The sequence below is a fragment of the Branchiostoma floridae genome, chromosome 17, assembly GCF_000003815.2.
Source record: "Branchiostoma floridae strain S238N-H82 chromosome 17, Bfl_VNyyK, whole genome shotgun sequence".
Lineage (NCBI taxonomy): Eukaryota > Metazoa > Chordata > Leptocardii > Amphioxiformes > Branchiostomatidae > Branchiostoma > Branchiostoma floridae.
In genome coordinates, this window is record NC_049995.1 from 10,162,108 (window position 1) to 10,175,524 (window position 13,417).

General features: G+C 40.9%; 1 protein-coding gene across 1 annotated transcript in view; it reads right to left on the reverse strand.

The window, feature by feature from the left end:
• Positions 1-5,765: 5,765 nt before the first annotated feature.
• Positions 5,766-13,417, reverse strand: part of LOC118404121 (lysine-specific histone demethylase 1B-like) — a 29,656-nt gene continuing 22,004 nt past the window's right edge. The window contains exons 12-20 of the mRNA XM_035803113.1: positions 12,815-12,986; positions 12,259-12,317; positions 11,959-12,027; positions 11,358-11,489; positions 10,299-10,487; positions 9,897-10,022; positions 9,251-9,373; positions 7,974-8,126; positions 5,766-7,317 (exon numbers count right to left, since the gene is read on the reverse strand). Of these exons, the coding sequence (XP_035659006.1) occupies positions 7,225-7,317; positions 7,974-8,126; positions 9,251-9,373; positions 9,897-10,022; positions 10,299-10,487; positions 11,358-11,489; positions 11,959-12,027; positions 12,259-12,317; positions 12,815-12,986 (1,116 nt within the window). The 3' untranslated portion in view covers positions 5,766-7,224. The remainder of the gene's footprint in view (positions 7,318-7,973; positions 8,127-9,250; positions 9,374-9,896; positions 10,023-10,298; positions 10,488-11,357; positions 11,490-11,958; positions 12,028-12,258; positions 12,318-12,814; positions 12,987-13,417) is intronic.

Sequence of the window (13,417 nt, forward strand, 5' to 3'; positions counted from 1 at the left end):
TACATATCTATTTCATATTCATATCTACGCAGACTATCTTTTACTACAAACACATGTAATATATAAAAGTTGTACTCCTATCTACTGACAATTTTAACCCCATATGTTATACATGCACTGTAAACGAGCAAATGTTCGCGTTGATTTTATGCTCTTTTTTTGTGACATCTTTAATGCGAACTTAAAATCACAGCGAACTTTCCAGTACCGCCTCTGCCCGCCACCCCCTTGTTATAATAATAGACTTAAAATGGAAAATTAAAGTGCTAGCACTCCAGTTTCTTCCTACCCCGATATTAAATCCCGCTTAACCTTCCCGTTTTACAGTACTGTTTCTTAAGGTTACATATTTGCATTAGGGTCGAAACCACAACGTTCATTAATCATTGAGACAAAAAGAATAGACATGATTAGAGCGATGACATTTACGTATAGGTCCTCAATACGTTAACTAGTACAGCTACGTGTAAATGAATAATTTTTCATTCGATATAGCGTCATTCCTTGTACACAGGTCAATATATCACGGATATTCATAAACAGAATCATAACATTTCGGTCACATTTCCAAACCGGGGCCCGACTCACTGTTTGTGGAAACATAAAATATGCGTTATTATCAAGAAATGTACAATAATTACAATTACTTTAATTTTATGTGTTTTGTTGCCTTTTATTATGATCATTCGTTTTGTTACCCAAAACTGCCCGGCCGGTTTGGAAATGTGACTCAATCTATTGCTAGCATACAACCACAAGGGGCCAAAATTTACACCACCTTTCATCAAAAGCTTTCGAATTCTGTAAAAATAACATTTCTATCTTTGGGTTCTTACGATATTACGTTGGATACGCGCTCGCTAAAGGTGGTATCCCACTGCACTTTGGGCACCGGTGCGGCACTGTTGTTTCATTTTCGTCGATTTTTTTAATAATTTAGATATTGCGTAATACTGATACGTCAAAGTATGACAACAAAATACACAAAACGTAAGATTCGTTGAGTAATCTTTCGAACCCCACAGTGCCGCAACGGTACCGCAAGTGCAGTGAGACACCACCTTACACGTACACATACGCAAACAGGTCACAAATTATAGCCTCATTTTAAAGTAGACCACGAGTACACCCTTACGCCTTAGCGATAATGGTAAAAATAACAAGAGTAATTTCCATCCATAGCTCGCTATCACGCACACACATAGACAAGTAGATCACAAATTATATCCCCATTTTAAAGTAGACCACGAGTACACCCTTGGCTATGATGGAAGAAATAACAAGAGTAATTTCCATCCATAGCTCGCTATTACGCACACACATAGGCAAATAGATCACAAATTATAACCCCATTTTTAAAGTAGACCACGAGTAAGCCCTTAGCCGCTAGGTTAGTTAATGGTAAAAATAACAAGAGTAATTTCCATCCATAGCTCACTATCACGTACACACATCGACAACTAGATCACGAATCATAGCCCATTTTTAAAGTAGACCACGAGTACGTCCTTAGCTATAATGGTAAAAACAACAGGAGTGATTTGTATCCATAGCTCACTATCACGCGCACACATAGACAAATACTAGTAGTTCACAAATTATAGCCCCATTTTTAAAGTAGACCACGAGTACGCCCTTAGCTATAATGGTAAAAATAACAAGAGTGATTTGCCGCTAGCCACTTCAGACCAGCGCCCAAAAACCCCACAGACAAAACACAACACGTCACACCCGAATCCGTGCTTTGTACTCTAATGTGTGGATAAGTATGCCCCGCCAGTGTTGCGTGGCATAACATGTTTGTAAAAGACTGGCACCCTGTTTCCAGTCGTCAGGGAGACCGGGTTATTGCCGTTATATTTGTTTGGCGGGCGGTGGTATTTGCATACGGGTTAGGGGCTGGATTTTGGACAAGATGGCGAGGCTTAGGGTTGGAGTGTGTTGACGGTAAAGTTACGTGTCTGCAGCGTTGTCAAGCCCGTTTTTGAGGGAAGAAAACGCGCCTTTTTTCAGACAAGGACGGATGTATCTTCATGTGCCATTGTCGTTCTTGTATGGGACATTGCGTGCTTGCAAAGGATGACGTGCGAACGAAAAATTGGGACAAGCTTGCTGAAAAACGTTAACGTTCTGATAACAAATTGTGGAGTATCGACAGCGATTGTACGAACCACAACGTCAGTTTTGCACCGTTACTGCACTTGACTTTTTGAAATTCGTACCTCCACTTCAAAGGCAACGATTTTGGTGCAATATCTTCGCTTGGAATTCAACCAGGACTCTAGAATCGTCCCTGGATGCGGTCGAGAGCGCGTGAAGGATTTCTACCTACACTGTCCGGATTTTAGAAGACACGGAAACTCCTGGATACTTCTGTAAACTCTTCCGGATTATTCCGTTGTCATAAACGGGGTGGATTAACTACGAACAACGCTGGCTCATTGTTTCTCTACAAACGATTTTGTGTAACGCCACCGAAGAGGATTTATCCACCTGTTTACAACATCTCCTTACCGAAGACTTGTTTTTCCAGAATTAAGCAAATTATTAGCACCTAATTACAAGTGAAAGCCTTCCGAGGTAATTATCAAAGGCGTGGATTATAAGGATTGTGTTCGAACAATTACTCATAATTACGAAAACAATTTCTTCAATGCACTAAATACCATATACCCTGGAGGCTTTTTTAACCTGTGAGTGCGTCGTCCAGTTCTTTGACGTTTGACGGTTTTGTTTGTGAGAGGCCACGGCAACAGTTGAAGGGTAGAATAATACGTCTAGAGCTACTTGAAGTGGTCAACCATTAATGTACAATATATCGAGAGGGTACGGACATACCAGGTGACTTTTATACCTTTGTTTTGTTGGACTGAGGATAAGAGAAAATTCGTATCCGGGCAGCCTATGGTATATTGTTGCTGGGCAGGTGCATGTGAATTACCAAAGGTCGTTTCAACATGGACGGCGCGTTGGGTGCGTTGTATCGGCGGTGGAAATTTGGCGAAGATACCGAAGAGTTGGACACGTACAAGCGCCGGTTGAGAGTGACTATGCCCGACATGGGGATAGAAGAAACTGCAGAAGAAGATGGACTTGAAACGCAAGAGAGAAGAGCTAGAAGACGCGCGAAACGGAGTGAAAATGGCGAAGAGAAAAAGAGTTTTCTACCGCCGCTGACCGGGCAAAATGACCGCGAGTTGGTACCGTATCGAGTGAGACGGGCGCAACTATTAGGACTGAGGATTGAACAAGAATCTGAAGACGAGGATGAGCCGCCAACTTCTCTCATACACCCGTCTCACACGTTCACCAACAACTGTGTCTTCTGTAGACTGATGATGAGATCGCCCGAGATAAACGCCCGTCCAAACACGCCCTCTGACGACTTCCTCTCGTACAGCAGCTCGTCTGAACCGGAGTGTCCAAGACACGACCGTCGTTGTCGTCATTTCTGTGACGTTCTCGGACAAAATTACTGTCAGAATTGTAGCCGAGCGAACATTAAAACGTTGTCGACGCGTTCTCAAAGAAGACGACTTGACGCTTTCGGTAGGCCGGTTTCTCCTGTTAGGATAAGCATCCCGAATCTGTTGTCCAATGTTTCGCAAACTTTGAATAGACACGAAAGGGACCCCCCTTCACCGGTTAAGTGGGATCGTCGAGACAGAAGGACATCGTCCGCATACTTCTGAAACTTTGGAATGTCAAACCATCATGAAATGTATGTTTTGCGATAAGCGTTTACACTTCATGATTTTTATGGTAGCCATAGAAATGCAACATATAAACATGATAACATTCGATGGACATGCAGGGACTCATGATTGCCATACTATCATTGGTTGAAATGCTGATTGCCATGCTATCATTGGTTGAAATGCTGATTGCTATGCTATCATTGGTTGAACTTCTAATTGTCATGCTGTCATTTGTTGAAATATTAAATCTGATGGACAGACAAGATGAGTCTATTGAGTTTTTACTTAATTCAACACTTAAAAGTATTTTAAACCTCTGAATCCGGTGCTGTGTGGAAGCTTTCAAGTATGTCAATTGGAGAAAGAAAGTTCACCTTAGAAGATCAATGTAAAACATTGATAACCGTTTATCAACTTTACATGTGTCCTTTCAGTAAAGTAGAAAAGTTGTTTAATAAAGACAAGTCTTTGGAAGCCTTGTTTTCGTTTTTCTGTTTGTAATACCCAGTATTGCCTTGGTGTGAATGTATAGGTACATGTGTTAATATTTGTGTGAGCATACAGGGTATATGTCTACTTGTGTGTTTATCTGTGTATTTGTATGCCAGTGCTTGCTAAGTATGTGTTTGGCTGTGTGGGTGTACATGTGGATACAATGTGTATGTGTATCCTTGTGTCTATCTGTATGAGTCTGTATGTCTGCCTGTATGAGTGTCTATATCTGTGTGTGTTTGTGCAATACCAGTAACACCAGTCCACTAGTAGTATCTTCAGTGTCCCCAAATGAACTGGCACTCAATCTAAAGCAAGTCAAAAGCTGATGCATGAATCAACACTGGAAAGAAAATCTCAGCTACAAGTAAACAGCCCCTCAGATTACAAATGCAGGCAATGACTAATTTTTTAATTGTCTGTTAACACCACAATCATACACGTATGGATGATTCAAAAGAACAAAATTCTGCAAAGTGGTTGTTAACTATATACACCACAGGAAACAAAAGGAAAGTGACAGAATATGTGAAAATATCAAAATCTTTCACACTCTTGCACCCAACTCAGATGTCTTAGCAATGTCATCCATAACGTTACGTCCATGTGGCCTGACAGAAACTAAGGCTTTGAGGCGATGGCACTTTCTGATGCATCCATACACATAATATCTGATGTACTAATAATAACAACATATCGGTTGGAAGACTCTTCATATTTACAAAGTATTTCTTAATTGCATATAACATAATCGTTGCTTAAGCTGTTGCCATATTTGAGTCCTCCTTAGTTAACAAGAGCTGTTCCTTCAGCTTTAAATGTAACACTCCTTTAACTAGTTTAAGTGCCAGTGAAAAAGATTATCATTCACAAATATTTGGTCATTTCCAGAAATATCTATGCAATGATCTATATAAAATTTAAATCAATGTCTACTGTTGGCTCTTTGGTGGGAAAAATTTGGTGGGTGATGTCACAAAAAGGACCCCCTCAGCTAGGGCTATAATCACACTCCCCAGGGGTGCCTAAGCATTTGCACGAACCCTATGAAATTCGCACGAATATTATGTGATACACACGAATCACTATGCGAAAACGCACGAATATTATGAAATTCGCACGAATCACTATGCAAAAACGCACGAATATTATGAAATTCGCACGAATCACTATGTGATTCACACGAACCTTTGCACGATCCTTATGCAAAAACGGCGGCCGGGAGGAGGCATGATTTTGAGCGTTTCTACCCGTGATATTTATATTTCCAGGCATGGAATGGACATTTACCGTCGCAAAGATGTATTTGATAGCCTGTGAGCTACTGTTTTTCTTCATTTCTGCGTGTTACATCGTATTTTCCTTCGCCACCGATCGAAGCCGCCATCTTGAAAATCCCACTCCGTCTCTCACGTGCCCCCGGCAGTGGTTGCGCAATTTCGCATAAGGATCGTGCAAATCTCATAAGGTTCGTGTGAATCACATAGTGATTCGTGCGAATTTCATAATATTCGTGCGTTTTTGGATAGTGATTCGTGCGAATTTCATAATATTCGTGCGTTTTCGCATAGTGATTCATGTGTATCACATAATATTCGTACAAATTTCATAGGGTTCGTGCAAATGCTTAGGCACCCCTGACTCCTAGCAGCTGGCCCTACAGTTGCAACCACCTAGGGGAGTGGGCATCAACCCCAGCTGGCGAGAGATTATAAAAGATAGCGAGAGAAACACAGACTTGTAAAGCTAGGGCCCGATTCACAAAAGGAAAATTTCTGGTTGTACGTCAGCTTTCTGTTCAGATACACAGAATATTCTGGGATTCTAACATTGTAAAAAAAACCATTCACACGAGGAAAATTTCTGGTCACACGACAGTGACATTCTACAAAGTAATACATCTTCGGCATTCAAGGCCTTTTCTGCTTTGTGTGAAACTGTCTGTGATGTCCAACAAGTTCCTAACTGTCCCATAAAGAGCACACAGTAGACAATTGATTCAAAGATTAGATAATATCAGATATTTTCAGAAAAGATCAACTTTTGAAGAAGACATTTCATTTCACTGGCACTTTAAAGCAAGGAACTCTTTTACTGAGAAATGATAAATAATATCTTGAGAAATTTCTTTGCTGTTTGCTTCTTTACTTTTCTTCCATCCTTAAATTTTCTCCACTCCATTAAAATGAAACAAAATACTGAGATTTTGCATTTTCATTACTCTACCATGCAGAGTCAGAGATTAAAAAAAAAGCATGTTTTCAATACTTGCAATTTGTCATTTACCTTCTGAGACTGCTTAAACTTTCCCTTGCTTGCAATAACTTTCACTCGCTTGGTTTGCTGAAACTTTCCCTAACCTACTTTGCAGTGAGAAACTTTTACTTTTTTAAGTTTACAGAAACTTTCATTTTACTTAGTTTCCTGAAAGTTCTACAAAGTTTCACTTCAATAATTGCAGAAACTTGCACTTTGTTTTCTACTACTTTCACTTAATACCTAGTTTGCAGAAATGTTTACTTTCTTAAAGTTCACAGAAACTTACGTTTTCTGTTCCGAATGCTTCACTTGAAGCTATGCATCCTTTGGCAGTCTTTTACTGGCTTTGTTTGAACAAAACTTTCCGTTCCTTTATTCCTAGACACTTTCTCTAATGACAAGGCGGAAAAGGCGCTTAATAGTTAACAAATATGAGGTCTTGGACCAAGCAATATATACAATCTGAACTAACAATGGTAAAGGTGGTATCTCACTGCACTTGGGGCACCGGTGTGGCACTGCAGGGTTTATTCACTGCGGCACTGTTGTGTTATTTTCACCAATTTCTTATAATTTAGATATTGCGTAATACATAAAAGTATAACTTAGCAGACAACAAAATACACAAAACGTAAGAAAATTAGTTTTTTGTCTCTATCATACACCGCAGTGCCACACCAGTGCCCCTAGTGCAGTGAGATACCACCTCAAATAAGCACACATTTTTGCACTTTCTTCATGCATAAGAAGAAATGACTAACAACAAGAGCAGTCTTCATGACAATGGCTGCTCAACGATCTTGCTCGCTTCTCGAACCCCGCTGAGATACGCACCTGTCACGGTTTGCGGGAAGTGTCGGTTGGTGGCCTGGTGGTAATACAGAAAAACATTCAGTAAGCGACACATAAAATGAGTGTCTGGATAAAAAAAGGCCTAACTTACAACCAGTACATAATCGCCTTCTTGCCAACACCTTGGGGATTATTTCACCTTTCTCAGGGCAATACTGACTGGTTCTACCTTGCAATACAGCATAGGTGTCGCAACCACAGTGTGAGGAAAGCGGCCCCAAATATCACTAAGTTCATGTCTAGGAGTGAGTGCCAGTACAGTAACTGAGTAAGTTCAGGTACAGGTATACAATTCAGATTAAGAGGGTCAGGTCCAAGTCCTGACCTGAACCTAATTGCATGACTTGGAAAAACTTGAATGGGCAATACTCAAAACAGTGGTCCATTCCACTGATTTCTTTTCCAGGTCCCTTTTTCCGGACCGGTCCGACAAGGAAAAAAAAGAATGGTTTTGTAACAGTACACTGTATCGGTACCCTAGAAGGTGACAATCAGTCACTGAAACATCAGGGAGATGACTACATATTGGCTGTGTACAGAAAATTGTTCTCCTATTTCATTTGAGATCTGAAGCACACATTTGCTAACACTCTAACAGCAACTAAAACTGTTACACTACAATCATAATACAGAACAGTACAAACAACTTGACAACAGTTCACAGTAACTTACCTCCCCTGCAAAGAACACCTTCTGGTCTATATCCTCTGCGATGGTGTCGTACGCCTCGCCCGTTGAACCGACCTTCACGAAACTGTACGCCATCTGTGCGTATGGGTGGGTCCGCCAATGGGTGACGAAATAACCAATAGGGTCTGGCACTTTCTGTTGTGAAGGAAAAGAACTGAGTATATTTTCATTCAAAATCTGATGAGGATATTGTGGAAAATTATGAGGAAACATAAAACAAATATTTGCTAAGTGACTACTTGTTTAGAAATTCTTACTGGGTGGACAACTGAAATCTTACTACATTCACTCCAGGGCTCTAGCCAGCTCGAAATTTTTTTCCGTCAGCCAATTCCCACTGTCGCGAAAACACTGTTCCAGGAGTTAGAGAGACTGTACCGAGACCTTGAAAAACGGGTTTTAATGAGATTATCGTATGCGAAAGGGCACCGACACACATTGTCAACAATCATAACAATAGCAAAACAAACAGTGCGTGGCTTTTACGGCCGTGGACGGCATCCCCAAGCCACCTATAGCTCCCACCAAGGAAATTTTATCAGATTTTTGACCGTCAAGGTTGACGGATTGGTTTTAAAATTTGTCTGTCACACGCAGCAAATTTCCGTCAATTGACGAAAAACGGACGCTGGCTAGAGCCCTGATTCACTCCCTAAAATTGTTTATGTGTTTACATGTACATTGTACCAACATACAGACTTTCAACTTGAAGTTTGTTTTTACGTTGATTTTCTGGTTCATTAGTTTAACTGCTAATAGACAAATCACATAGATTGCCCACCTCTGTTAAAATACAGAAATGTAACAAAAAGTAAAATGTGCACCAAGGTACTTCCTTCTTACAGTTCAGCTTTGCAAGGCTATCATTGGTCGAACCACTAATTGCAGCCTCATCATTGGTTGAACTACTAATTGTGATGGACAGTCAGGATATGGGCAGTTTTGACAGTATATTCACTCCCTAAAACTTTGTGCACCAAGGTACTTCCTTCTTACAGTTCAGCTTTGCAAGGCTATCATTGGTCGAACCACTAATTGCAGCCTCATCATTGGTTGAACTACTAATTGTGATGGACAGTCAGGATATGGGCAGTTTTGACAGTATATTCACTCCCTAAAACTTTGTGCACCAAGGTACTTCCTTCTTACAGTTCACCATTGCAAGGCTATCATTGGTTGAACTGCTAATTGCAGCCCTATCATTGGTTGAACTACTAATTGTGATGGACAGTCAGGAATGTTGCAGCAGCGCCCCCTACCTGTCCTGGGAACATGCCCCTCAGTGCCTTCATGCAGAGGTCGATGACCTCCTCATCCTTGAGTTTGGAGATGTGGTGTGCTGCCTCCCCACTTACCACTGTCATCAACACAGCTTGCTTAGACTGTAGGGGTGGGACAAAAACATTTTACACTGAAGGGGGAGTACCAGTACAAAACCATTTTTTCAGATTTTACCGGCACTATGGTGTCAGGCATTTACATGTTTTGAGGCTTTCATTGGTCCAAGAAAATAGCAAGAGCAAAGTATAGGGCAGTTGCACGATACTGGTCATTTTTACCAAGTTTCTACAGTCAAACTTATTCAAAGTTAACAGAGCCGGTTAGTGCTGTTTATGTGAAGATAGGATACTCCACCAAACAGACTTCTTGGTAACGAAATGGACCATTGTTTTGAGTATTGTCCATTCACAAACAATTAGGTCCAGGTTCAGGTCCAGACCTGGACCTGATCCTCTGCAAGAACATTTATTAAAAGTAAATCAATTTACAGTACCAAAAACTTAGCATGTGCAGTATTGTCTTTCTAAAAAACTGTTAACAGAATTTCTTAAAACTTGTATGACATTAATTTTCAATAATGAAACAATCATATAATATTACTAAGTACAGACTAATCAAGTTTACCGAAGGTGTCATGTCGTAGAACACACCAAACTGTCCACGCTTGTCTTCCGTTGGCGGGATGTGTCCGAAGAAGTCCGCACCCTGGACACGGGAGTCCCAAAATCTACTAGGGAACTTCAGACCAACCTATCGGAGGCAAACATTTAAGCAAGGATATCAACATATATAATTATTATCAAAACTGCAAGTTTGCTGCCTTACCATAGAAAGCCATTAAATGTGTCTTTTGCTTTGCCAGCAAGTACCCACTTAACAAATATCATAAAGATCCATTCAGTTATGCTGTCCACAAACAAACAAACAATCATACAAAAAACCTTAAAAATTAAGATTCCAATAGAAAATTCAGAAAGTAGCCTCAATCAATGTAACGCCTAAAAGTCTGTGAACCATACTAATTACCTTCTCAATTAGCCCGGCTCCCAGGCTCTGGATGGCCTTCACTTTCTTGTCAGGCAGTGGAGGCTTGAAGTCCACTACGTTCTTCTGTAGGACGGCTAGCGGCAAGGTTACCAGGACCTTACTGCCCTTGTACTCTCCTGACTTGGTTTTCACCACAATCTCTTCACCTGTGTAGTCTATATGTGTTACCTGGAAGATAAACAATTACATTTCATGTCGTTTATATAGTGGAAGATGGGGGATCCATTTCAACACAATGAAAGACACTATTAGTAGTAGTAGTATCTAGTATTTGATTATACTGCTGCTGGGGTCCCTGACACAGGGGTGGGCAGCAGTAGGTTAGTCTTCACACCACGCTTCCATGCGGCTTGTCCGACGGGCTCACCCTAGTTAGACCACACTTTTCCTACATAGAAAAAGGGAGTGTTTTGCTATGTTTTGAAACTTGTGGTTGAAACTATCATTTGCCATTCTGTAATAACTCCACCATTAATACGACACGTCGATGTAGGTTAGACATCCAGGTAATAAGATACACCAAAAAGTAGTTACTCAAGCAACTGGATATGGTTTTGGAAACAGTCAAAACCATATCCATGACCGTTTCCAAAATCATATCCAGTTGCTTGAGTAACAACTTTTTGGCGTGCATTAATACGAAAATTTTAGAACCACTCACACTGGAAAGCACCCCTTCTCTTTTAGACAAATATTGTGGGTTCTTGAATATGCTTGAGGTGTGGCACTCCTCAAACATGGGTTCTTCTTTAGCATCCTATCTAAGGGACGTCCCTAACCGAAGCTAGGCAGTCATTTAAACAGGAGTGAAGCGAGTAAACTGCAGGAAAGTTGTGCGAAGTGCCTTTCTCTCAAGGGAACAAGATCCCTGGCATATCAACAGATTCGAACCAAGGCCCTGTGTGCTATGGGCCAAACACACTACCATTATACCACATGACAAACTGTGAAATAAAACCATGACAAAAGTGAATAAAAAATTACAAATCCATAGCAGGCAGACAAAAGACAAACAGATATAGCTGATGAGAACCCCACCTCCTGGTTGAGCCTGATGTCTAGTCCTTCTGACAGTTTCTGTAGGAGGATCCCGTAGCCGTCTCCGATGAGCGTGTGATCTCCCGCGAACTGGGCAAACATCTCGTTCTGGTCCCAGTTTACTGATGACACCTGCAGAGGTCATGGTCAAAGTCATGCAAAATACATGATACATACAGGTCTGAGGCCATATGTTCTGAAAAGATTGATCTAGAAGTCGGTTTGTCAATATGTCCGTATGTCTTTCATGCCAATCTGTCCGTGCAGTCTCGTCCAGTATTTGGTAGTTAAGTCAGCACTACAGTACGCATGTTGACCGGTGCAATGGCCGTGAGTTTAGCTTAAAGTTTGCATTCTGTAGGTCGTGAGTTCTATCCCCGGCTGAGTCATACCAAAGATTTTTAAAATGATAAATACTATCTTTGTTTAGTACCCAGTATTTGGGAAAGACTATTGCCGTTGAACACACACCACTAAAAGTGGACTAGCCCCTTGTTGTATATTGACTGCGCAAAGTTGTGTGGCCTAGGGCTACTGAAATGGAAATGCACCATCTGGTACGGGAAGGACTTAAACTTTTCAAAACTGTTTCAATACGTACCTGTTTTAGATCGGAACCACAGGCGTACTCCAAGTTACCAATGTGGAACTGCATCAGCCTGGTTTCAGCCTGAAGAATGGAAAGAACAAAAATCTTTTGATGTATACCTTCCAACTTCAACATATCAGTAGTCATCAAAAGCAATTTATATGTAACCTTTTTTTGGTAACAGATTTTTGATTCATTTTCTGCAGAGCTGAAGTTGAAAGGATAGATGTTAAAGGTTTATACGTTTTACCCTGGAAAACATGTTATAATAAGCACATTGTTAGATGTCATGTGTATATGGTTTACACTTACCTCCGTGAATGTGAGGCCTGTTTCTTTGACAAAAGATTTGTGCATTTCTGCGAGCTTTGCTGAATAAGGAAACAAAATATCCAATAGTTATGTAAAGAAACAAAACATTATATCATAAAAACTTTGTACCCTGCAATTTCTGCTTATCAATATTATCTAGTTTTGTAAAAGACATCATAAAGGTGGGTGAAGGTAATGGTACAAGTAAAGGTTGAGGTAGTCCCAAAGCCTTTCTAATCCCATAGTAGTAGTGGGTTGTTGTCCACTGTGTCTAGGGCATGGTATTGAAAGGTGGAGCCCATCCCTCTCTTTCCTCCACCTTCTACCTCCCCACCTGAAGTCACGTACACATTTTTACACCTGGGGGAAAGTGTCTTTCCCAAGGGTACAAAATCCGTAGCATGGCACAATTTGAACCCAGGGCCTCTGGCTTCTGCAGTTAGGCTACACGACCCCACAAATGTTAAGTATCTATAAACCATTCAATTTCTTTTAATTAACTGCTGTTTAGTCCTAAACATTTATTCCAACAGTTAAATATGAAACAAGTACTAACTTCCTAATGGTACATCCTGTGTGTTGTCTTGATCTTTTCTCCACTCAGCCACTGCGTCCAGCATAGCGTTAAAGTGGAAATCTGTTCTCTTGTCCATGGAGGATTCTGCAGCCTCCCCGCTCTCTTCAAACAGCTCGCAGCGATCCGTCATTTTTCTCATCTTCAACCCAGCCTGGGAGGAGAAAATAGATACTGTAAATGCATTTAAGTTCGCGGAGATTTAATTTCGCGGTTGCGGGAAAATGGACTTTTCGCGGTGGTTTTAATTTCGCGGTAGCACCATGCACTGTAGTCTCTTACTGTTATGGAAAATGTTCGCGGTGGTTTCAAATTCGCGGTGAAGCGGCCGCCGCGAAAACCGCAAACATTAATCCACCGCGAACATTTCTGCATTTACAGTAATCTTAAGAAAAAACTAAACTTTACATGTACCTAGTACCCAACACTAAAGAAAGTTTGGATTTAACCAAATTTTTGGCTGTCATGGAATGGACCAGTCTACAGCAGCTTCTGGGAGTAGGTCCTAGGTACCGGGTAACCTGTATCGCCTCCCGTCTCTGTTTAGCATCGGAAGGTGATCTTGGATGTACACAGAAAAGAGAC